The 27,531-nt window shown below is 38.5% G+C and overlaps 1 protein-coding gene across 3 annotated transcripts; it reads right to left on the bottom strand.

Moving 5' to 3' along the window:
* Positions 1–2,540: 2,540 nt before the first annotated feature.
* On the bottom strand, positions 2,541–26,903 carry ABT1 (activator of basal transcription 1). Of its 3 annotated transcripts, none has more exons than XM_053695324.1 (4): positions 26,837–26,903; positions 18,610–18,927; positions 5,268–5,443; positions 2,541–3,488 (listed from the first exon to the last, which is right to left on the bottom strand). In XM_053695324.1, exons 2-4 carry the CDS (start codon positions 18,917–18,919, stop codon positions 3,096–3,098), a joined length of 879 nt encoding a protein of 292 aa, XP_053551299.1. In that variant the 5' UTR covers positions 18,920–18,927; positions 26,837–26,903; the 3' UTR covers positions 2,541–3,095. The 3 variants fall into 3 exon arrangements, with proteins under 3 accessions (XP_053551299.1, XP_053551300.1, XP_053551298.1); XM_053695325.1 differs by having other exon boundaries at positions 26,848–26,903; XM_053695323.1 differs by lacking the exon at positions 26,837–26,903 and adding an exon at positions 21,061–21,230.
* Positions 26,904–27,531: the final 628 nt, after the last annotated feature.

Genomic DNA, 27,531 nt, shown 5'->3' with positions numbered 1-27,531 from the left:
TCTATTGATATCAAACTTCTTTCATGGAAAGTTCTTTTTCTGATGGCTATTTCCTCGGCTCGAAGAGTCTTGGAGTTATCTGCCTTACATTGTGATTCTCCTTATCTGATCTTTCATTCAGATAAAGTTGTTCTGCGTACAAAACCTGGGTTTTTACCTAAGGTGGTTTCTAACAAGAATATCAATCAAGAGATTGTTGTTCCATCATTATGTCCTAATCCTTCTTCAAAGAAGGAACGTCTTTTGCATAATCTAAACGTAGTCCGTGCCTTGAAGTTTTACTTACAGGCTACTAAAGATTTTCGCCAAACATCTAACCTGTTTGTTGTTTACTCTGGACAGAGGAGAGGTCAGAAGGCCTCGGCAACCTCTCTTTCTTTTTGGCTTCGGAGTATAATCCGTTTAGCCTATGAGACTGCTGGACAGCAGCCTCCTGAAAGGATTACAGCTCATTCTACTAGAGCTGTGGCTTCCACCTTGGCCTTTAAAAATGAGGCCTCTGTTGAACAGATTTGCAAGGCTGCAACTTGGTCTTCCCTTCATACTTTTTCCAAATTTTCCAAATTTGATACTTTTGCTTCTTCGGAGGCTGTTTTTGGGAGAAAGGTTCTACAGGCAGTGGTTCCTTCCGTTTAAGTTCCTGCCTTGTCCCTCCCATCATCCGTGTACTTAAGCTTTGGTATTGGTATCCCACAAGTAATGGATGATCCGTGGACTGGATACACTTAACAAGAGAAAACATAATTTATGCTTACCTGATAAATTTATTTCTCTTGTAGTGTATCCAGTCCACGGCCCGCCCTGTCCTTTTCAGGCAGGTCTAAATTTTTATTAAACTACAGTCACCACTGCACCCTATGGTTTCTCCTTTCTCGGCTTGTTTCTGTCGAATGACTGGATATGGCAGTGAGTGGAGGAGCTATATAGCAGCTCTGCTGTGGGTGATCCTCTTGCAACTTCCTGTTGGGAAGGAGAATATCCCACAAGTAATGGATGATCCGTGGACTGGATACACTACAAGAGAAATAAATTTATCAGGTAAGCATAAATTATGTTTTTTTTCTTTCATGGTTTAGAAAGGGCATGCAATTTTAAACAACTTTCTAATTTACTTCTATTACCTAATTTGCTTCATTCTCTTGATATTCTTTGCTGAAAAGCCTATCTAGATAGGCTTAGAAGCTGCTGATGGGTGGCTTACCCATATGCATTGCTATTTCTTAAACAAAGGATAACTAAAGAACAAAGGAAATTAGATAATAGAAGTAAATTGGAATGTTGTTCAAAATTGTATTCTCTATCTGAATAATGAAAGAAAACAATGTGGGTTTAATGTCCCTTTAAGCTTACAGATTAGCTAAACGCTTCAACCTTATCCAACGGCTCAGGTTCTTTTGATCTTCAGGCTTCAGCCTGAAGATCAAAAGAACCTGAGCCGTTGGATAAGGTTGAAGCGTCTACGCGTTTCGGCCTTTAACAAGGCCTCTCTCAAGACTTAACCCTAGCACTGCCAGCTCTACCTTTGTTCTATACCACTGGTTTACAAACCTGTCCTCAGTTCTCCCTAACAGGCCACATTTTGAGGATATTCGAACTGGAGCACAGGTTAAATACTCAGCTGATTAGTAAACGTGGTTATTTTAACTGCTCTCATCCAAGGTAATCCAGAAACTTGGCCTGTTGGGGAGGCTTGAAAACCAGTGGTCTATACTGAAAGGACTTGTCAAACAGTAACTGATTGACTTTCAAGCTATAACCAATTAACATGCAGAATTTCATAATGCTAACGAATAACAAAACTACCCTCCGTTTCCGGGATTCAGATAGTGCTAACACCAGATGTATTAGAACAGAAGTGCAACTCAAAATATCTTTATTTGTACAGATATTTCTGTTCCAATATATCCAGTGTCAGAACTAACTAAATACCAGAAAAATGGAGGCAATTATGTTATTTATTTGCATAAAGATTTGTACGCATCTACTGCTGATCACACGTTCTAAACATACCATAAAGATTTGTACGCATCTACTGCTGATCACACGTTCTAAACATACCATAAAGATTTGTAAGCATCTACTGCTGATTACACGTTCTAAACATACCATAAAGATTTGTACGCATCTACTGCTGATCACACGTTCTAAACATACCATAAAGATTTGTACGCATCTACTGCTGATCACATGTTCTAAACATACCATAAAGATTTGTACGCATCTACTGCTGATCACATGTTCTAAACATACCATAAAGATTTGTACGCATCTACTGCTGATCACACGTTCTAAACATACCATAAAGATTTGTACGCATCTACTGCTGATCACACGTTCTAAACATACCATAAAGATTTGTACGCATCTACTGCTGATCACACGTTCTAAACATACCATAAAGATTTGTACGCATCTACTGCTGATTACACATTATACAAACACCATAAAGATTTGTACGCATCTACTGCTGATTACACATTATACAAACACCATAAAGATTTGTACGCATCTACTGCTGATTACACATTATACAAACACCATTAAGATTGGTACAATACCATTTATTTAAATTACTTCCTATAAGAAGTTCCACTGTTTTCCTGATCTCTTCCATGAGTCTGATGTTAAAGGGACACTCAAGTCAAAGTAAACTTTTAGGATTCAGATAGAGCAGCAGTTTTAAGACATTTTCCAATTTACTTCCATTATCAAATTTTACAGTCTTTTTATATGCACACTTTCTGGGGAACAAGATCCTACTGAGCATGTGTACAAGCTCACTGGGTATACATATATAAGTCTGTGATTGGCTGGCTGTCACATGATACAGGGGGTAGAAAAATGAAAGAAAAAATAAAATTTGTCAGAAAAAACAAAAATATATATATTTCTTGATTATTTGAAATTCAGAGTAGGTGTGAAATCATTGTCATTTTATTATGCACTTGTAAATTATGCAATTCTACTGAGTGGTCCTTTAAGATTGTATGTTCAAGCTAAGTAGACCATGTCCAATGACCAACATTTCTGCACCAACCCTGTAGCACACATCTAATGGAGTGCTAAAAAAGTTCACATAACTATTTGTATCAGCCTCAGTCTCCACCCTTTGATTGTGACGGGTTAAATATTTTATGCAGCAATGATCGGCTGGTCTGGGATTTTTCCTGTGCTTGCTTAACTTGCTGCAACCGTTTCTCTACTCGCCGACCATCGCTTGGTCCACCTCCAGCCTTTAAGCTCTGAATCTCTTCCTCGGTCTTGCGCTGGGTGAAGTGCCACTGTTTATTGGGACCACCCTCCTTATCTGGTTCTGCTGCCCTCTTACGGTCTGCTTTGGAGAACTGTTTGCTACGCTCCACGTTCTGAAGGTAAAAGTTTGTCTCTCTCTTTGCCTGGGAGACCTCTGCTCTCATGCGCTGCTTACGAACTTGTCTCTCTATCGCCAGCTGCTCACTCAAATGAGACCATCTGAAACGATGTAGGTACTGAAGACAAACATTGGACAGAATTATTAAAACTAATAAAAGGGATAACAAACATGTGCATTCATTTATTTTGGGCCGATCAGAATGCCAAAGATGGCAGCCACAAGCCTCATTCGTCAATTTTCAAAGCCAGATGTGTTCTTGTGAAAGTAACAGACGCCAAGATCTGTGCAAATCCAGATCTTGGTGTATTTCACAGGAATAAATCTGGCTCCAAATATTGACGAATGTGACTTGCGGTTGTCATTTTTGGCATTTGGATCGGCTCAAAATAGACAAATACACGTCTAGACAATAATTAAATGGACATTCTCATGCAAAAAAAATGTCATAATATTTTATTTTGCAGTAATGTCCCCTGCTGTGTTTAACCCCCTACTAAAGGCATTAAACACATAGCTAAAGCACAACCTGAGCTGGATATGGCCAGTGAACCAATTAGGAGCAGCAAATGCATGTAGCAGCCAATAACTGGATGTGTCTTGCTCAGGAGCAGCAATGTGTAGCTAGGTGTTTAAAGCCTTTTCCAAGGTTAAACACATGGTCAGCAAGGGACACATGCAAAAAAACAAACATACTATAACAAACTACAGAATTTTATTTGCATAACAGTCATCTTATATAAATATTTTAGAAGCCTTAAAGGGACATTTTTATACTGCAGATTATAAAATGTATGAGAATTGTTTATTTGTGTATATGAATTAGCCGATCTTGTGTTTTGAAGCCACAACCTAATAAAATGGGTTGAGCTTGTAGGTATAATGAGTTCTCATTACTTTATCACATTGTGTACATATAAATGCTTCTTATCTTATATCTATAAACCAATCACCAATACTTGGAGAGAACAATGAAAAATTAACATTTTATTGCCTTATCTCTTCTATACCCCATTGGGAGTGTATTTTTTTTCTACTGGCTGTGTTAACACAGCTTGGCCTTGAGGCCAAAAACTTTCAGGATGGGTGGGGATACCACAGGCTAAATAAACTATTTCAAATGCCAATATAAGGGTAATGGAAATACTTGTAAACAATTTAATAAACTCAAGCTAGTAAAGTGGATCATTGGAACAAATTAAAGAGAAGAACCTTTTTGAGTAAACTGTCCCTTTAAGGGCCACATATTAATTTATAGATATTGAACACAAATATTATATTTTCAAAAAATGTCCAGTGTCGTAGGGCACCCTCTTATCTGTTGTTCTCTCCCTTATTTAAAAGGACAGCCTACTTGTTTTTTTTATTGTTTAAAAAATAGATAATGTCTTTACTACCCATTCCCCAGCTTTGCACAAAAAAACATTGTTATATTAATTTACTTTATAACCTTTAAACCTCTAAATGTCTGCCTGTTTCTAAGCCCCTGCAGGCCGCCTCTTATCTTGGTGCATTTTATTAGCCTTTCACAGCCAGACAGTGCAAGTTCATGTGTGCCATATAGATAAAATTGTGATCACTCCCGTGGAGCTATACATGAACCAGCAATAATTGGCTAAAATGCCAATTTGTAAGTAGCACTGAGATAAGGGGGCAGTCTGCAGAGGCTTAGATACAAGGTAATCACATATGTAAACAGTATATTAATATAACAGTGTTGGTTATGTAAAACTGGAAAATGGGTAATAAAAGAGATTATCTATGCCCCACCAACCAGAAATCCCAAAAGCACATATTTTTGTTCCACTTTTTCCTAGTACCACAAAATCACAAGTGGTCCATAAGCCACTAGTTGAAGGTACAAAATGAACTATCCTATAAGAAGGCCACAACTCACCTTCATACTCCAGAGATCATCGTGGAAACGGTTCTTTTTGCGTGTGCCCATGGGTGTGTTATTCAGACTGGCAGCTATCAATTTGGCCACACGTTTGTCTCGAAATTCAACCCAGCCTTCTGTGAAGTCACGCGCATTACTGCCAGCTTTCTTCTTCTTTTTACGCACAAATCGCTCTAAGAGAACAGGCAACAAAACAAGGGTGAGGAAAATACATACTGAAACTTAACTGCCTAAAAAAGCTTAGTATAAAACACTGAGTGAACGGGAGTGTATTCTGCAGCCAGAACTTGGAGACATTAAAGTGATGGGAAACTCTCCCCTTTATAAAAACAGATCCAAAATGTTAGTGGTATTTTAGATTGAGTTTAATTAATCAGTTGTAATAAAGTTGCGCTATAACTTACTTTTAATATAGATATGAAATTCAAATTCCCCGCGCCACCCACTTCAAAAGTAAAATTTTCTGTGAGATAAAGGTCTGAATTGTTGTCCAGTCGGCACTCTAGCTACAACAAAAGTGTCATATGGGGAGAGCACTGATTGGACAGCAGTTCAAACCTTTAGCTCACAGAAAAACTGACTTTTAAAGTGGGCGGCGGAGCACAGGGTATTTTAATTTCATATCTATATTAAAAGCAAGTTATTGCGCATCTTCATTACAACTGAGGAATCAAACTCCATCTCAAATATCACTAACATTCCCAATCTGATTTTATAAACGATTTTACAATCACTTTAAAGTCATTTTATTCATAAATATATCAGCAATTGACATTGTAATGTAAAACTGGGTTTTCATTAAACTTGTTTACAATGACTCGTTATACAAGCTGCAGAGTATTAAATGCATTGGAAATTCATCCTTTATGTTTATTTTTGTATATAAAATGGGAGTTTTTGTTTGCTGACAATACAAAACATAAATAAGCTAAGCTTCTAGAAAGAGAAGGCTGTACAGCAAAGTTTCATTTACATAGCTTATCTATAGTGAATAAAACAGTATTTTTATTTTAAAGTATAGGTATTGGTTTCAACAGGCAAAAACTGCTATTTGAAATAACAAAATAAAAGGTAAATATTACATTTGAAAACAATGTATTACACTCCAGAAGGATTATATGGGGCACATTAAAGAGGAAAGAAACACAGCAATTGCCCCCTTTAAAAACAACACTGCAAAGCATCTGCATTCAAAATAAAGGTTTTTAAAACAATTTAAAAGTTAGATTTTGAAAATCAACAGCAGTGCAGGGATAAACCTCTTATAAATCTAGGTGCAATTCACGTTCCTGGGCTCCTTTACTGTAGCCAGTTAGGGACAGGAGTAAATTAGCATGTGCTCTCTTCTAACCAATCATTGGGTAGCATGTTGCAGGGTTATATAAATGACACAGAGGCACTCCAGCCTCTAGAAGGCAGGTGTTGAACAAACACAGCTTTCAAAATGATTTTAAACCTAAGCTTGACAAATTGTTTATTGCACTGTTGCTTTATTTCCCTTAAAGGGTTAGCAAAGTCCAAATTAAACTTTCATGATTTAGATAGGGCATGTAACTTTCTATGTTACTTTTATCATCAAATTTGCTTTGTTCTCTTGTTATTCTTAGTTGAAAGCTAAACCTAGGTAGTCTCATATGCTAATGTCTAATCCCTTGAAGGCCGCCTCTTATCTGAATGCATTTGACTGTTTTTCACAGCTAGATGGCGTAAGTTCATGTGTTTCATATAGATAACATTGTGCTCACGCACGTGAAGTTATTTAAGAGTCAGCGCTAATTGCCTGAAATGCAAGTCTGTTAAAAGATCTGAGATAAGGAGGCAGTCAGCAGAAGCTTAGATACAAGGTAATCACAGAGGTAAAAAAATATATATTTCTAGAACAATGCTGGTTATGCAAAACTGGGGAATGGTAAATAAAGGGATTATCTTTTTAAACAATAGCACTGTTGGTGTTTACTATCCCTTTAATAATAATAATAATAATAATAAATTATTATTATTATTAGGTATGGACTTCCGCTATTTTGGGTGCCAGATTTATACTTGTGAAAGATTAAAGAGACATTAAACCCAAATTTTATCTTTCATGATTCAGATAAAGCATACAAAATAACTTTACAATTTATTTCTATTATCTAATTTGTTAAGTTCTCTTTATATCCTTTGGTGAAAAGTATACTCAGGTAGACTCAGAAGCTGCTGATTGGTGGCTGCACATATATGCATCTTGCCATAGGCTTTCAGCTTATGAATAAAGAATAATTATTCTAATGAATAATAAATAAAAAAAAACAGCAGGTAAAATGGATAACTGGGAACAGATTAAAGAGATATGAAACCCAATTTTTTTTCTTTCATGATTCAGATAGAAAGTTGATTAAAATGGCATGCTCTACTTTACTCCTATTATAATTGTTTCTTCATTCTCTTGGTATCTTTATGTGGAACACAGGAATGTAAGCTTAGGAGCTGGACCATTTTTTGGTAAGCACCCTGGATAACACTTGCTGATTGATAGCTACATTTAGCCACCAATCAGCAAGTGCTACCCAGGTGCTGAACCAAGAATGGGCCGGCTCCTAAGCTTATACATTCCTGCTTTTCAAATAAAGATACCAAGAGAGCGAATACAAATTGATAATAGGCACCGGCCAGCGATGGTGCCGATGGTTGGTGGGTGGGAGCCATTGCAGGGAGGCGGCCATCGCTGGAGGAAACTCGTCAAAGGGGGGTGGGTGGAAACGCTACACTATAGGACAATTTGTTAAGGGAAGGAGGGAGAGAGAGGAGGTGGTAGAATTTTATCTAAGGGATCTGGGAGGGGGTGGGAGGTAGGTTATTGAGGGGGGGCAGCTACACTACAGAAAAATTGGATTTTTATTTTTACAAAAAAGGCTAATTATATGGCAAAATGGGTACTGGCGGACAGCTGCCAGTACCCTAGATGGTGGACAATAAGGTAGAGGGGGAGGGTTAGAGAGCTGTTTGGGGGGAGGGAGATCAGGGAAGTCGGGGGCTAAGGGGGGATCCTACACAGCAGAATATATCTTTAAAAAAAAAAGCCTTTAATTTTAGTACTGGCAGACTTTCTGCCAGAACTTAAGATGGTGGGGACAATTGTGGGGTGGGGGAGGGAAGAGAGCTGTTTGGGAGGGATCAGGGAGTGGGATGTGTCAGGTGGGAGGCTGATCTCTACACTAAAGCTAAAATTAACCCTACAAGCTCCCTAATTAACCCCTTCACTGCTGCGCATAATACACGGGTGGTGCGCAGCGGCATTTAGCGACCTTCTAATTACCAAAAAAAAAACTAAAGTTTGTGAATTTGTGCATTTGGCGGTGAAATGGTGGCATGGAAGATATCAGTGTTCCAATGTAACTATTGCTAATTTTGAACAAAAAAGGTTTGGAAATAGCAAAGTGCTACTTGTATTTATTGCCCTATAACTTGCAAAAAAAGCAAAGAACATGTAAACATTGGGTATTTCTAAACTCAGGACACAATTTAGAAACTATTTAGCATGGGTGTTTTTTGGGTGGTTGTAGATGTGATTTGGGGGGGGGTCAAAGTTTGAAAAAATGTGTTTTTCTTCTGTTATGTGTGATCAGTCCACGGGTCATCATTACTTCTGGGATATAACTCCTCCCCAACAGGAAATGCAAGAGGATTCACCCAGCAGAGCTGCATATAGCTCCTCCCCTCTACGTCAGTCCCAGTCATTCTCTTGCACCCAACGACTAGATAGGATGTGTGAGAGGACTATGGTGATTATACTTAGTTTTTATGACTTCAATCAAAAGTTTGTTATTTTAAAATAGCACCGGAGCGTGTTATTACTTCTCTGGCAGAGTTTGAGGAAGAATCTGACAGAGATTTTTTACTATGATTTTAACCGGAGTCGTTAAGATCATATTGCTGTTCTCGACCATCTGAGGGAGGTAAAGGCTTCAGATCAGGGGACAGCGGGCAGATGAATCTGCATTGAGGTATGTGGCAGTTTTTATTTTCTGAATGGAATTGATGAGAAAAGCCTGCCATACCGTTCAAATGACATGTATGTATACACTTCAGTATTCTGGGGATGGTATTTCACCGGAACTACTGTGTTAAAGGTCACTAATCCTTTTAATAACTATTCTCATGTTAAACGTTTTTTCTGGAATGTAGAATCGTTTACATTGCTGAGGTACTGTGTGAATAAATGTTTGGGCATTATTTTCCACTTGGCAGTTTTTTGCTTTAATTGTGACAGTTTCGTTTCTCTTCACTGCTGTGTGGGAGAGGGAGGGGCCGTTTTTGGCGCTCTTTGCTACGCATCAAAAAATTCCAGTCAGCTACTTTTATATTTCCTGCATGATCCGGTTCATCTCTGACAGATCTCAGGGGTCTTCAAACTTCTTTGAAGGGAGGTAAATTCTCTCAGCAGAGCTGTGAGAATTCTTATAGTGACTGTGTATAAAAAACGTTGTTTTGTTTTCTTATGTACAAATTTAATTAGTGTTGTTTTTTACTAATGGGAACAAACCTTTGCTAAAAGTTGTGTTGTTTTAAAATTTGATGCAATAACTGTTTTTCAGTTCATTATTTCAACTGTCATTTAATCGTTAGTACCTCTTTGAGGCACAGTACGTTTTTTGCTAAAAAAGATTATAACCAAGTTGTAAGTTTTTTGCTAGTGTGTTAAACATGTCTGACTCAGAGGAAGATATCTGTGTCATTTGTTCCAATGCCAAGGTGGAGCCCAATAGAAATTTATGTACTAACTGTATTGATGCTACTTTAAATAAAAGTCAATCTGTACAATGTGAACAAATTTCACCAAACAGCGAGGGGAGAGTTATGCCGACTAACTCGCCTCACGCGACAGTACCTGCATCTCCCGCCCGGGAGGTGCGTGATATTTTGGCGCCTAGTACATCTGGGCGGCCATTACAGATAACATTACAAGATATGGCTACTGTTATGACTGAAGTTTTGTCTAAATTACCTGAACTAAGAGGCAAGCGTGATCACTCTGGGGTGAGAACAGAGTGCGCTGACAATGCTAGGGCCATGTCTGATACTGCGTCACAGCTCGCAGAGCATGAGGACGGAGAGCTTCATTCTGTGGGTGACGGTTCTGATCCAAACAGATTGGACTCAGATATTTCAAATTTTAAATTTAAATTGGAGAACCTCCGTGTACTACTAGGGGAGGTCTTAGCAGCTCTCAACGATTGTAACACTGTTGCAATACCAGAGAAACTGTGTAGGTTGGATAAATACTTTGCGGTACCGGCGAGTACTGACGTTTTTCCTATACCTAAGAGACTAACTGAAATTGTTACTAAAGAGTGGGATAGACCCGGTGTGCCGTTCTCACCCCCTCCAATATTTAGAAAGATGTTTCCAATAGACGCCACCACTCGGGACTTATGGCAAACGGTCCCCAAGGTGGAGGGAGCAGTTTCTACTTTAGCTAAGCGTACCACTATCCCGGTGGAGGATAGCTGTGCTTTCTCAGATCCAATGGATAAAAAATTAGAGGGTTACCTTAAGAAAATGTTTGTTCAACAAGGTTTTATATTACAACCCCTTGCATGTATCGCGCCGATTACGGCTGCGGCAGCATTTTGGATTGAGTCGCTTGAAGAGAACCTTAGTTCCTCTACGCTAGACGACATTACGGACAGGCTTAGAGTCCTTAAACTAGCTAATTCTTTCATTTCGGAGGCCGTAGTACATTTAACCAAACTTACGGCTAAGAACTCAGGATTCGCCATACAGGCACGCAGGGCACTGTGGCTAAAATCCTGGTCAGCTGATGTTACTTCTAAGTCCAAATTACTTAATATACCTTTCAAGGGGCAGTCCTTATTCGGGCCCGGTTTGAAAGAAATTATCGCTGACATTACGGGAGGTAAGGGCCACGCCCTACCTCAAGACAAGGCCAAAACTAAGGCTAGACAGTCTAATTTTCGTCCCTTTCGGAATTTCAAAACAGGAGCAGCATCAACCTCCACTGCACCAAAACAGGAAGGAGCTGTTGCTCGTTACAGGCAAGGCTGGAAGCCTAACCAGTCCTGGAACAAAAGCAAGCAGGCCAGGAAACCTGCTGCTGCCCCAAAGACAGCATGAACCGAGAGCCCCCGATCCGGGACCGGATCTAGTAGGGGGCAGACTCTCTCTCTTCGCCCAGGCCTGGGCAAGAGATGTTCAGGATCCCTGGGCACTAGAGATCATATCTCAGGGATACCTTCTAGACTTCAAATTATCTCCCCCAAGAGGGAGATTTCATCTGTCAAGGTTGTCAACAAACCAGATAAAGAAAGAAGCGTTTCTACGCTGCGTACAAGATCTGTTAACAATGGGAGTGATCCATCCGGTTCCGTGGTCGGAACAAGGACAAGGGTTCTACTCAAACCTGTTTGTGGTTCCCAAAAAAGAGGGAACTTTCAGGCCAATCTTAGATTTAAAGACTCTAAACAAATTCCTAAGAGTTCCATCGTTCAAAATGGAAACTATTCGGACAATCTTACCCATGATCCAAGAGGGTCAGTACATGACCACAGTGGATTTAAAGGATGCTTACCTTCACATACCGATCCACAAAGATCATCACCGGTATCTAAGGTTTGCCTTCTTAGACAGGCACTACCAGTTTGTAGCTCTTCCATTCGGATTGGCTACGGCTCCAAGAATCTTCACAAAGGTTCTGGGTGCCCTTCTAGCGGTACTAAGACCGCGAGGGATTTCGGTAGCTCCGTACCTAGACGACATTCTAATACAAGCTTCAAGCTTTCAAACTGCCAAGTCTCATACAGAGTTAGTTCTGGCATTTCTAAGGTCGCATGGATGGAAAGTGAGCGAAAAGAAGAGTTCTCTCTTTCCTCTCACAAGAGTTCCATTCTTGGGGACTCTTATAGATTCTGTAGAAATGAAGATTTACCTGACAGAAGACAGGTTAACAAAACTTCAAAATGCATGCCGCGTCCTTCATTCCATTCAACACCCGTCAGTAGCTCAATGCATGGAGGTGATCGGCTTAATGGTAGCGGCAATGGACATAGTACCTTTTGCACGCCTACACCTCAGACCGCTGCAATTATGCATGCTAAGTCAGTGGAATGGGGATTACTCAGATTTGTCCCCTACTCTGAATCTGAATCAAGAGACCAGAAATTCTCTTCTATGGTGGCTTCATCGGCCACACCTGTCCAGGGGAATGCCATTCAGCAGGCCAGACTGGACAATTGTAACAACAGACGCCAGCCTACTAGGTTGGGGCGCTGTCTGGAATTCTCTGAAGGCTCAGGGACTATGGAATCAGGAGGAGAGTCTCCTTCCAATAAACATTCTGGAATTGAGAGCAGTTCTCAATGCTCTTCTGGCTTGGCCCCAGTTAATAACTCGGGGGTTCATCAGGTTTCAGTCGGACAACATCACGACTGTAGCTTACATCAACCATCAGGGAGGGACAAGAAGCTCCCTAGCAATGATGGAAGTATCAAAGATAATTCGCTGGGCAGAGTCTCACTCTTGCCACCTGTCAGCAATCCACATCCCGGGAGTGGAGAACTGGGAGGCGGATTTCTTGAGTCGCCAGACTCTTCATCCGGGGGAGTGGGAACTTCATCCGGAGGTCTTTGCCCAAATACTTCGACGTTGGGGCAAACCAGAGATAGATCTCATGGCGTCTCGCCAGAACGCCAAACTTCCTCGCTACGGGTCCAGATCCAGGGATCCGGGAGCAGTTCTGATAGATGCTTTGACAGCACCTTGGAACTTCAGGATGGCTTATGTGTTTCCACCCTTCCCGCTGCTTCCTCGATTGATTGCCAAAATCAAACAGGAGAGAGCATCAGTAATTCTAATAGCACCTGCTTGGCCACGCAGGACTTGGTATGCAGATCTAGTGGACATGTCATCCTGTCCGCCTTGGTCTCTACCTCTAAGACAGGACCTTCTGATACAGGGTCCATTCAAACATCAAAATCTAACTTCTCTGAAGCTGACTGCTTGGAAATTGAACGCTTGATTTTATCAAAACGTGGTTTTTCTGAGTCGGTTATTGATACCCTGATTCAGGCTAGGAAGCCTGTTACCAGAAGGATTTACCATAAAATATGGCGGAAATACCTATACTGGTGCGAATCCAAAGGTTACTCCTGGAGTAAGGTTAGGATCGCTAGGATATTGTCTTTTCTACAAGAAGGTTTAGAAAAGGGTTTATCAGCTAGTTCATTAAAGGGACAGATTTCAGCTCTGTCCATCTTGTTACACAGACGTCTGTCAGAAAATCCAGACGTCCAGTCCTTTTGTCAGGCTTTAGCTAGGATCAAGCCTGTGTTTAAAGCTGTTGCTCCACCATGGAGTTTAAACTTAGTTCTTAACGTTTTACAGGGTGTTCCGTTTGAACCCCTTCATTCCATTGATATAAAAATGTTATCTTGGAAAGTTCTGTTTTTAATGGCTATTTCCTCGGCTCGAAGAGTCTCTGAGTTATCAGCCTTACATTGTGATTCCCCTTATCTGATTTTTCACTCAGACAAGGTAGTTCTGCGTACTAAACCTGGGTTCTTACCTAAGGTAGTCACTAACAGGAACATCAATCAAGAGATTGTTGTCCCATCCTTGTGTCCAAATCCTTCTTCAAAGAAGGAACGTCTTTTACACAATCTAGATGTAGTTCGTGCCCTCAAGTTCTACTTGCAGGCAACTAAAGATTTTCGCCAAACTTCTTCCTTGTTTGTCGTTTACTCTGGACAGAGGAGAGGTCAAAAAGCTTCTGCTACCTCTCTCTCTTTTTGGCTTCGTAGCATAATACGTTTAGCCTATGAGACTGCTGGACAGCAGCCTCCTGAAAGAATTACAGCTCACTCCACTAGAGCTGTGGCTTCCACTTGGGCCTTTAAGAATGAGGCCTCTGTTGAACAGATTTGCAAGGCTGCAACTTGGTCTTCGCTTCATACTTTTTCCAAATTTTACAAATTTGACACTTTTGCTTCTTCGGAGGCTATTTTTGGGAGAAAGGTTCTTCAGGCAGTGGTTCCTTCTGTATAATGAGCCTGCCTATCCCTCCCGTCATCCGTGTACTTTTGCTTTGGTATTGGTATCCCAGAAGTAATGATGACCCGTGGACTGATCACACATAACAGAAGAAAACATAATTTATGCTTACCTGATAAATTCCTTTCTTCTGTTGTGTGATCAGTCCACGGCCCGCCCTGTTTTAAGGCAGGTAAATATCTTTTAAATTATACTCCAGTCACCACTTCACCCTTGGTTACTCCTTTCTCGTTGTTTCTTGGTCGAATGACTGGGACTGACGTAGAGGGGAGGAGCTATATGCAGCTCTGCTGGGTGAATCCTCTTGCATTTCCTGTTGGGGAGGAGTTATATCCCAGAAGTAATGATGACCCGTGGACTGATCACACAACAGAAGAAAGGAATTTATCAGGTAAGCATAAATTATGTTTTTTCCATCATATTTTATAAAATGTTTTTTAGTAAATTATAAGATATGATGAAAATAATGGTATCTTTAGAAAGTCCATTTAATGGCGAGAAAAACTGTATATAATATGTATGGGTACAGTAAATGAGTAAGAGGAAAATTACAGCTAAACACAAACACCACAGAAATGTAAAAATAGCCCTGGTCCCAAACGGTCAGAAAATTGAAAAGTTCTCTGGTCACCAAGGGGTTAAAATGATCAAAAGTAATAAAAAAATATATACTTTTGGTCTTAGCTGAATCAGAGGATGGTAATAAACACATTTTGAGATTCGCTTCTACAGTTAGAAAACTACATTTTTGGGGGGGGGGAATTTGATAACCTATTTAGATTTCTTTTTAACCTTGTTTTGGTAATTTTACAATTATTTCTCAATTCTTCATCCAATGAATTCTCTCTTTTTTGGCACAATCAGGATGCTTGTCCCATCTGGTACGTGCAGGCACAATCACTTTTTTTCCGCAACAGCTCACGGAAGTTTACAATGACACCTCGCAAGATAACAGTAAAATTCCACCGATGATGCTGATAAAGACCAGAGTATACAACCTAAAATGTTTCTCTCACACAGTTACATTAAAGGGACACTAAAGTCAATATTAAAGGGATAGTCTACTTGAAAATATTTATTGTTTAAACAGATAGATAATCCCTTCATTACCCATTCCCCAGTTTAGCATAACCAACACTGCTATTAAGAAGAATACCAAGACAACAAAGCAAATTTGATGATAAAAGTAAATTGGAAAATTGTTTAAAACTGCATACCCTAATCTGAATCATGAGTTTAATTTTGACTTTACTGTCCCTTTAAAGGGACAGTCAAGACCAAAATTGTTACTGTTAAAAAAAAATAAAAAAAAAAAATAGATAATGCCTTTACTACCCATTCACCAGCTTTGCACAACTAACATTGTTATATTAATATAATTTATAACATTTAAACCTCTAAATTTTTTGCCTGTTTCTAAGCCACTACAGACAGCCTCTTATCACATGCTTTTGTATTTGCTTTTCACAACAAGATACTGCTAGTTCATGTGGGCCATATAGATAACATTGTGCTCTCTCCCGTGGGTTGTGGCTGACAGCACTAATTGGCTAAAATGCAAGTCAATAGATAAATAGTCATGTGATCAGGGGGCTGACAACACTAATTGGCTAAAATAGATAAATAAAATAGTCATGTGATCAGGGGGCTGACAAAAGAGGCTTAGATACAAGGTAATCACAGAGGTAAACAGTTTATTAATATAACCATGTTGGCTGTGCAAGACTGGGAAACGGTTAATAAAGGGATTTTATATCTTTTTAAACAATAAAAGTTTTGGAGTTGACTGCCCCTTTAAGCTTTTATGATTCTGATAGAGCAGCAATTTTAAACAACTTTACAATTTACTTTCATTTTTAATTTGTTCTCAGTTTTTCTATGCACAGTGAGCTTTCTACTGAGCATGTGCAAGAGTTCACATTGTATATGAATATTAGTCTGTAATTGGCTGGTGGCTGTCACATGATACAGTGGGGAGGCAAATGGAAGCAATCTTTGAAAAGTCTCAGAAACAAAATCTCCTGATCATTTTAAATTCTAAGTAAGTGTTATTGAATGGTCTTTATTTTGCATGTGTAGATTATGCAATTCTACTGTGTTAAATGGTCCTTTAACCCTTTGAGTGCTAAGCACTTTCCCACATGGGTGCTAAGCTGATTTAATTTTTTTTATTTTTTTATATATTTTTTTTTTATATATCCCCAAGACTTACACTGTTGGAAAGGGTAGGCGATTACCTTTCCAACGGTGGGTCTTGGGGGTCTGTAGCTGCTTAGATGCCTGAGATACAGGCTTCTAAGCAGCATGCCCCCTGCTCCTATACTTAACATTATTCTTTTTAAATAAAGTTGCATGGTGACTTCATCACATTATTGCGCGTGACGCACCGCGCATAACGTGAAGCCCCGGCGATGCCTGTCACTATACAGGCCTGATCGCCGGGGGTAGGAGCGGATGGAAGCCCCCAGATCTCCCTCAAGGTGGGAGAGTGTTAGCGACGGCTCTGAGTCGTCGTTAGCACGAGAGTAAGAAACTCTGTGATGACTCACTGAAGGGGTTAAAGGAACATACACAAATAGAAAAGTCCAGCACTCCTGCAAAAAGGTGCACAGTACAATATAAGGCAATGTCCAAACAGCAGCACTAATATAGCTTCAACATGGCTTTAATTTAATTAAAGGGATAGTAAACTCAAAAAATGTTTTAATTTTTTTTAAAACGTCATTAAGTATTATAAATATTTACAATAAGTACCTCATTATGCATACCTTATAAAGATGGTCTACCTAGGTAGAATCATCATGGTGGCCCACATGTGCATTTAATATTTTCTGAGTAACGCATGCACATTTTAGTTCCCCTCAGTTTATTCTCTGTGGCACGTCATCAAAAAGCAGGGCGGACATCTGGATTGTGATGTAGACATTTGGTGGGCGTGGCGCACCAGAGCGCTCTCAGCACTGAAGATTCACTGCTGGCTGAAGGTGATTGTTCTAACTTTTAGCAAAATAAGAAGTCCAATGTTTTGGAACGTAAATTATCACAGCCTCCCCCAGCCCCACCGTCAGCCGTCAAACACCACGGAGATTCACGGACCTAGCCGGCTCCCCTCAGCATTACTCTCAGCCATCAAACCAACAAAAGTGACTCCGGAATTCATATAGAAAAAACTTTCTTATAACAAAAAAGCCATAAGAAAGACTTTTTTTTTTTTTTTAAATGAAGCCCGGAGTCACTTTTGTGGGTTTGATGGCTGAGAGTAATGCTGAGGGGAGCCGGCTAGCTCCGCGAATATCTGTGGTGTTTGACGGCTGACGGTGGGGCTGGGGGAAGCTGGGCTAGCATGGAGGCTGTGATAATTTATGTTCCAAAACATTGGACTTCTTATTTTGATAGAAGTTAGAACAATCACCTTCAGTCAGCCTGGCTATGAATATTAAAATGTAACGGGCAGAACCGCGTCCCTATTGGATGGGGCACGGAAATAATTTTACATAAACCCTGACTATTTTTATGGGAGGTCGTTAATGCTCATTTTACACAAATTAAAAAGTTAAATTAAACATATTTAGAAGCTTTGTTTCAGTAAAAAAGTAGGTTGATTTTATAACATATTTATATAATTATGACTTATTTTCTTAATATTTTACAAAGATTTCTAACCCTTTAAGACAAAATGGATACAATGTGAAGCTATATTGGTGCTGCTTTTTGGACATTGCCTTTAAAGGGACAGTCTAGTCAAAATTAAAGTTTCATTTTTCAGATAGGACTTGTAATTTTAATCAACTTTCCAATTTACTTTTATCATCAAATTTGCTTTGTTCTCTTGGTATTCTTAGTTGAAACGAAACCTAGGTAGGCTAATTTCTAAGCCCTTGAGGGCTGCCTCTTATCACATGCTTTTTTTTAAATTGCTTTTCACAACAAGAGACTGTTAGTTCATGTGGGCCATATAGATAACGCTGTGTCCACCCTTAGGGAGTTATTTAAGATTTAGCACAACACAGTACTAAATGCAAGTCAATAAATAATAAATAAAAAGTCATGTGATCAGGGGGATGTCAGAAGATGCTTAGATACAAGGTAATCACAGAGATAAAAAGTATATTAATATAACTGTGTTGGTTATGCAGAAATGGGGAATGGGTAATAAAGGCATTATGTATATTTTAAAACAATAACAATTCTATTGTAGACTGTCCCTTTAAGAATACATAAGAATTTTTGTTGAGCAATATGTCCCTTAAAACGTTTATGGTGCCAGGCAGGACAAGGTTCCATCTCTTACCCTCAGCCTGCAGAAAGATGCGTCCCACCTCCCCATGCATACTCAGCATGTTACGGACATGACGTGGTCGGAACCGAGGTGGAATATGACCCAAGTATATGATTCCAGGGATAACCTTCTTTATTTTTTTATCTGGAGCTCCATTCATCTCCTCTGTTTCCTCCTCATGGTCCACATCACTTTTCTCTAGAGAATTCTCTGCAGGAACGTCACCTTCCTCCATCTTGTTCACCTCATCCTGCTCATTATCGTTCTGTTCACTCACTGCATCATCCTCCAAATCACTTGATATGTCATTTACTTCTTTCATTTTCTTTCCTGATTTAAATTATGAAAGAGTATAGGTTAAAAACACATTATTATTATTATTGTCCTAAACAAAACAGTGTGACACCAAATATACTACAATTGTAATATCTTTGCATTAACAATATGCATTATGGCTGGAAATTACCCCTAGTATATGCCTATAGATTATACTTTTTTAGGTCTTACAAGGACATAAAACACTTTTTGAATTCCTGATACAAAGTTTAAAGAACCACTAAATAAAGTAAATGTATTACATGGCAAATAAACAATAACAAGACAATGTAATAGCGCTTACTTTGAATTTGAAATGAGCAGTAGAATATTTTCTATCAAATTTTGAAGTGAATCCAATCCCCCCGTATCATGTGACAACCATCAGCCAATCACAAAATGTGTGTGTGTGTCAATAGGAAGAGGTTTGAGAAATAAGTAGAAGCCCTGAGCCTAGTATTTGTATATAAATATTTCATTGCAAATGCTGCCTACAATCTGAACAGGGAATGTCTAGGGTCCCCACCCCAGATAGTCCACTGCCCAAATTAATTGAACTTAAGGAGTAGAAAAGGGTGATAAAAGGCGCACTAACAGTTAAATAAATACCGCAATAGGTGCAGATATATAAGTGTAGTCTAAGCCACAGGCGAGGGGGTCAGTAAAAATATAGCACAATCAATAAATATTGGGCCTAGTCAAAAAAACAACTTGGTAGTGTGAAATCCAAGAATTAGTAACAGAGCAACAACATCTGTAATATAGGCAAAATAATAAAATATTGTGCCAATATCCTTTTTACAAATTAAATCAACAAATGTGCTTTCAAAGTTCATATATTTATCGCAGGGCAAAAATAAAAAGTTATTTGTAAATAGATATATTTTCAAATAGATGTAGTATCTATTAACCCTTTCATGACCGGGTTAAAAAGTCTACATCAGAACAGCGTTCCAAATCCCGATGTAGACAAATTGAAATCACGCGATCGTGAAAAAGATTGCGAGATTTCAATTATGGGATCGGGTCTGGGGGGCGTCCCTAAGACGCTAGGAACGCCCTCCAGACCGCGATCAAATCCTGCAAGCCTAGTAGGCTTCAGGACAGCCGTTTGCGATGACATTGTATTCCGTCATAACGGTTTTAAAGCCCAGTGCCGTTGTGACGGAATACAACGGCATTAAAAGGTTAAATATATGATGACAAGTAGTAGCTCCAGCAATAATCACGGCTAAATGGTAGAACTGCCCACTTACTGAAACTGCCCTCAATCAAATGAGGTAAGTGTTGTGCATTGATAGAATAAGAGGTCCTGGATTCATCAGTCTGTCTAAATACTTTGGTGTTGCTTGGGTCCTGTGGTTAGGAATACACGTATATCTGCACCTATTGTTGTATTTATTTAACTGTTAGTGCACCTTTTATCACCCTTTGCTACTCTATGTATGTATGTATGTATGTATGTATATAGATAGATAGATAGATAGATAGATAGATAGATACACCAGCTAATGGGGATATTAATTGCTAAAGACAAGACACCACATATATACAGTAAATTGTGGCAATCCTAGTGCAGGAGGTTTATATCAATTAAATAGAAATTCAAGAAAACACACACAGTAACCCTTATCCTGCATCCCCCTATTAAGCAAACCAAATACAATAATAGGACACCTCCCCTCTTGAAACATATGACAGTGAACGCAAACCTCATCGTGAATATTAATACTTCTTTATTAGGGCTAAACAAAATAAATGAACAGAGCCTAAAACAGGGATCCCTGAGTGCTAATTCAAAATATATCTCAATGTATCTATCCTGGAAAAATATTTTATAAATAAATATAAATGAACTGAAATGGACGCTCTATACTAGAGGCCAGCAGTGCTAAAATGTCTGAATGTATCAAACTGATTGTGCAAAATAGCACAAGATAACAAAAAAATGCTGAGTGTGTCCAAAAAGTTTCAATCCAAGCTCCCACAATCCACAGGAGATCCTAATAGCAATACAGGGGAATATAACATCCACCCTCCTCTCAGTGAATGCAATCTCCCAGTGTAGTAACCGTGCTTCAAACTAGCCTTGACCCTCCTAGAGATCAAGCTCACCGGACCACCAGCCAGGAATACTAGGGGACTCACCAGCTCCTACTTGGTAACAATTGTATAGACAGACGATCATCCGTTTGTAATCACCAGGTCACAGCTGCACTGTGTATCTGCTTCCTCCAGTGACGTCACTAGCTGGGTAACGCTGCTAAAGCCAAGACTGGTGTCCCGTAGTAAACTTGTGGATACTTGCCAATGCCATCCATATTCACTGTATCGGTATATAATGAAGAGATACGGATCTTGTTGCACACTGAGGGAGAAATGACTCTGTGATAAACTGACACGCTGATGCTGGCTCATAGCGTGTCCATACAGCTCTTACTGCTACACGTTTCACCCCACAGGGCGTCATCAGGCATAACAAGTCAACTTATTTTATTTAGCGCTAATAAAGATGTATTAATATTCATGATGAGATGTGTGTGTTCACTGTCATATGTTTCAAAAATGTCCTATTATTGTATGTGGTTTGCTTAAAGGGACAGTCTACACCAGAATTGTAATTGTTTAAAAAGATAGATAATCCCTTTATTACCCATTCCTTAGTTTTGCATAACCAACACAGTTATATAAATACACTTTTTACCTCTGTGATTACCTTGTTTCTAAGCCTCTGCAAACTCCCCCCTTATTACAGTTCTTTTGACAGACATCCATTTTAGCCAATCAGAGCTGGCTCACCTGAACTCCACGTGCATGAGCACAGTATTATCTATATGATACATATGAACTAACACCCTCTATTGGTGAAAAACTGTCAAAATGCCCTGAGAGAAGAGGCGGCCTTCAAGGGCTTAGAAATTAGCATATGAATCTCCTAGATTTAGATTTCAACTAAGAATACCAAGAGAAAAAAGCAAAATTGGTGATAAAAGTAAATTGGAAAATTGTTTAAAATGACATTCTCTATCTTAAAGAGACAGTCTACACCAGAATTGTTATTGTTTTAAAAGATAGATAATCCTTTTTTAACCCATTCCCCAGTTTTGCATAACCAACACAGGTATATTTATATATTTTTTACCTCTGTGATTATCTTGTATCTAAGCTTCTGCAAACTGCCCCTTTATTTCAGTTCTTTTGACAGACTTGCAGTTTAGCCAATCAGTGATAGCTCCCAGGTAACTTCACGTGCATGAGCACAGTGTTATCTATATGAAAAACATGAACTAACACCCTCTAGTGGTGAAAAACCTGTTAAAATAAATTCTTAAGAGGCGGCCTTCAAGGTCTAATAAATTAGCATATGAACCTCCTAGGTTAAGCTTTCAACTAAGAATACCAAGAGAACAAAGCAAAATTGGTGATAAAAGTAAATTGGAAAATTGTTTAATATTACATGCCCTATCTGAATCATGAAAGTTTGTTTTGGACTAGACTGTCCCTTTAATCATGAACATTTATTTTGGACTAGACTGTCCCTTTAATAGGGGGATGCAGGATAAGGTTTACTGTGTGTTTTCTCTTGAATATATATAATAGCATTGTGCTGGTTAAGAATCACTTGCTAGTTTTTCTTCATTTTATTGTCCTTGATTCTCCGTGCACTAGGAGTGGTGATTTTTATTTAAAACACCACTTTCTATTGGGTATGTGTTTTTTTACTATTTGTGTAGTTGCCTCCTGTTCCTGTAATTGTATGTCCTTTTTTTGTGACATAATACACTATGCCTCCCGTTCTTCATTTGTTTTAGATTAATAATATTTGTGACACTGACAAACTATGTTTGTGGCTAACTAGCTGCATGTTACAAACCTAAGGGGTATTCAGAGCTTGAAAAATTCTGGGAAGAAGAATGCCATGGCTTAGATTCATGTTAAAGGGACAGTAAACCCAAAAATGTTCTCTTTCATGATTCAGATAGAGAATACAATTTTTAAAAATTTTCCAATTTACTTCTATTATCAAATTTGTTTCGTTCTCATGTTATTCTTTGTTGAAGAGATACCTAGGTAGGCAGCGTGCGCATACCTGAAGCATTACATGACATGAAATAGTTCTACCATCTAGTGATCTTGCTAATGTATAACATTGTTGCAAAACTGCTGCAGACGCAAGCACATTCCTGAGCTGACATTTCTGCTTTTCAACAAAGGATAACAAGAAAACGAAGACAATTTGATAGAAGTAAATAAGAAAGTTGTTTAAAATTGTATGTTCTATCTGAATCATAAAAGAAAAAAAAAATGGGTTTATGTCCCTTTAACCCCTTAATGACCACAGCACTTTTCCATTTTCTGTCCATTTGGGACCAAGGCTATTTTTACATTTTTGCTGTGTTTGTGTTTAGCTGTAATTTTCCTCTTACTCGTTTACTGTACCCGCACATATTATATATCTTTTTTCTCGCCATTAAATGGGCTTTCTAAAGCTACCATTATTTGTATCATATCTTATAATTTACTATAAAAATTTTTTTTATAAAATATGAGGAAAAAATTGGAAAAAAAAACACACTTTTTCTAACTTTGACCCCCAAAATCTGATACACATCTACAACCACCAAAAAACACCCATGCTAAATAGTTTCTAAATTTTGTCCTGAGTTTAGAAATATCCAATATTTACATGTTCTTTGCTTTTTTTTTTTGCAAGTTATAGGGCAATAAGTACAAGTAGCACTTTGCTATTTCCAAACCACTTTTTTTCAAAATTAGCGCTAGTTACATTAGAACACTGATATCTGTCAGGAATCCCTGAATATTCCTTGACATGTATATATTTTTTTTTTAGAAGACATCCCAAAGTATTGATCTAGGCCTATTTTGGTATATTTCATGCCACCATTTCACCGCCAAATGCGATCAAATAAAAACAATTGTTCACTTTTTCCCAAACTTTAGGTTTCTCACTGAAATGATTTACAAACAACTTATGCAATTATGGCATAAATGGTTGTAAATACTTCTCTGGGATCCCCTTTGTTCATAAATAGCAGACATATATGGCTTTGCTTTTTGGTAATTAGAAGGCCGCTAAATGCCACTGCGCACCACACTTGTAATATGCCCAGCAGTGAAGGGGTTAATTAGGGAGCATGTAGGGAGCTTCTAGGGTTAATTTTAGCTTTAGTGTAGTAGACAACCCCAAGTATTGATCTAGGCCCATTTTGATATATTTCATGCCACCATTTCACAGCCAAATGCGATCAAATAAAAATAAAAAAACGTTAAATTTTTCACAATTTTAGGTTTCTCACTGAAACTATTTACAAACAGCTTGTGCAATTATGGCACAAATGGTTGTAAATGCTTCTCTGGGATCCCCTTTGTTCAGAAATAGCAGACATATATGGCTTTGCGTTGTTTTTTGGTAATTACAAGGCCGCTAAATTCTGCTGCGCACCACACGTGTATTATGTCTAGCAGTGAAGGGGTTAATTAGGTAGCTTGTAGGGAGCTTGCAGGGTTAATTTTAGCTTTAGTGTAGAGATCAGCCTCCCACCTGACACATCACACCCCCTGATCCCTCCCAAACAGCTTCCTTCCCCCCCACAATTGTCCCCGCCATCTTAAGTACTGGCAGAAAGTCTGCCAGTACTAAAATAAAAGGTATCTGATTTTTGTAACATATTTACATATGCTGCTGTGTAGGATCCCCCCCCTTAGCCCCCGACCTCCCTGATCCCCCTAAACAGCTCTCTAACCCTCCCCCTCTGCCTTATTGGGGGCCATCTTGGGTACTGGCAGCTGTACAAAAATCCAATTTATTTCTATTATTAAAATTTGCTTTCTAGTGCTATTACAAATGGATAACAATCTTGCAAAACTGCTGTCATATAGTGCTCCACACATGTGCACGCTCCTGAACTTACATCCCTGCTTTTCAACAAAAGATACCAAGAGAATGAATACATTTTAATAATAGAACTACATTAGAAAGTTGTTTAAAATTGCATGTTCGATCTGAATCATGAAAGTACAATGGTGGGTTTCATGTCCCTTTAATGTTTTCCAAATAACTTGTTATACCTAATTCAGAGTATTAAAACGTATGGGAAGTTTTTCATATACATTTTTGTATTTAAATTAGTTGTTTTTGCTAAGCACGTGCAACTGGACCATCACAAATACAGAAGGTGGTGGCAGCTTACGGCATTTGGCTTTTTTTCTGACCCAGATTTCTTCTAGAGAAAGTGCAATACATTAAAGGAATAGAAATGGTTGCTAAATTGCATGAAAATAAAATAAACGATTTGTTACATTAATATTTACAGTTTTAAATCCACTTATATTTAAAACAAAGCTTCTAAATATATATATTTTGTACTTTTCTTTTTCAATAAACCGCTCAGACGACCGCCCATAAAAGAAGGCTGAACTAGTGGATAAAGCATAATTTACCATAGTCCAATCGTCCTGCAGCATTGTGCTTGTACTTTGAATATTCATAATGTACTATCTCGCTGAAGATCGCATGCGCAGTACACTGTAAGGGCAAGTGCATGTGCACTTGATCCTATATGACAAGGGTACTTTAACTCATCAAAATTGACATTTTATTGTTTTCTTCAAAAACTTACCTTTTAATCCTGAATGCCGCTCCAGCGATTCCCCCGGCCGTCGGAAGCCTCTGCAGACATCAGAAATGACGAATCAGGCTTCCTCCAATCACAGTTTCCCCCCCCAGGGGAATCTTGGCCTGATGCAACTCTGTGACTGGAGGAAGCCCGATTCGTCATTTTGGACTCGCGAAGACGGCTTGCGACGGGCGGAGGAAGTGCTGGAGCGGCTGCCAGGATTAAAAGGTAAGTTTTTGAAGAAAACGAGTGAAATGTCAATTTTGATTAATTAAAGTGCTCCTGTTTTTAATAGGTTTATTAAAAAACGGGCACTAATTCATCAAAATGGACCTTCACTTTAACCGGACAACTATTTGAATGCGCATGCGAACCACCATGATGTTTCTACCTAGATAGAACATTATTATAGGGCCTGCATAATGAAGTCAATTGTGGGTTTGGCGAAATCAGCATGTTGGAGAACAAATTGCAGGAAAATTACTAGAAACATTTAATAGGTACCAAACTAATTGCAAATATCTTGTATATAAAAAGAGGTTTTAAAACAAGTTAAAATCATTTTTGAGTTGACTATCCCTTTAAGATCTGGATTTTCCAGCCACCTCCTTCCTCACACAGATCATCACAAATGATCCAAATGCAGATGCCTATTTATTGCTCATCAAAACCACCAACTTTGTTTCTCTAGGACATGCCCATTTAAAATAGGCTGAGTCTGCAAATACAGAAGAGCTGTTCATATTTTATCTGTCTAAACACACATCCTAATTATAGGTACAGAATTGCCAATTATGGCTAGGGGGTTCAATAAGCACAACCAGTTTTAATATTTCAGTTGCAAAGATCTCTCTCCTACCCCCAACCAGGAGGGGGTCGCCAAACACTTTTTGTTGCCATCATAACCACATAATAGCCTTAAAAGTAAAAATAAAAAAGTACGAGTTATACAAGTACATTGAACTGGTGTACGTGTCTTAAACATTAGAATCAATATAGAACGTTTGCGTTCTGGGTATTTTTGTATATATGCTTATACTTTTATATATTGAATTATGTAAAATGTATCAATAACTGTGCGCTTTGAAAGTTCAAATAACAAGTTGGCTATTGATACATTGTACATAACAATATCCAAAACATAAGCATATACACAGAAAATGCCCAGAACACTCAAGTACCACATCGATTCTAATGTTTAAGACACACATACAGACTCTAGGCGTTTTTATTACATAAATCTCGCGTACAATAACATATAACCCGAACATGCGACTGATACGTACAATTTAATTACCTGTTCTTCACATACAACGTGCACTGTAAAGCGCGATGTAGTGACGTCACCAAGCCGGCGCACAGATTAATAAAAAAAAGGGGCGCGGTTTCAAGTAAGGCACGAGTGGCGGTAAAGTGAGAGAAATTCGTGTGCTAGATAAGAAGATCACTTCGAACAGTTATTGAATTTAAGATACTAATAAAATATTTATATGAGGGGAATAATACTCGTGTTAGTACACCAAACACATATGTGGGGTTTAATTTAAATAGATAACTAATGTTTTTTTTCTGAGATGGGGCTGGTACACTATATAATATATACATATATTTCCGCTTTCTGAGAGAATATATTTTTTTAAAAGTGACATTTTCACGACAAGGAAGTTCGTTTCTTATTCGTGAAATTCTGTTTCTTATTCATGGAAGTTGGTTTCTTATTAATTTTTTTTGTCAGACTGCTTTAAATTGACTTTAAAATAAAAATATTGTTTTTTATTTATATAATAATATGATTCATATAATGTAGTTACACAGAGGTGGAATCCCTTTATACAACAATTGAATATACAAACTAGAACAACGGGCATACGTTGGCACCAATACAAATATTACTATTTTAAATAAGTGACAGATATTTTCAAAGGGTTAATAACCATTGGGCCACTGATTTCACTATAAATATATACAGGGTATTTATTCA

Source organism: Bombina bombina, chromosome 12 (genome assembly GCF_027579735.1).
Source record: "Bombina bombina isolate aBomBom1 chromosome 12, aBomBom1.pri, whole genome shotgun sequence".
NCBI lineage: Eukaryota > Metazoa > Chordata > Amphibia > Anura > Bombinatoridae > Bombina > Bombina bombina.
The sequence above is the reverse complement of the archived record's forward strand: the minus strand, read 5'-3'. Positions and strand labels throughout refer to the sequence as shown.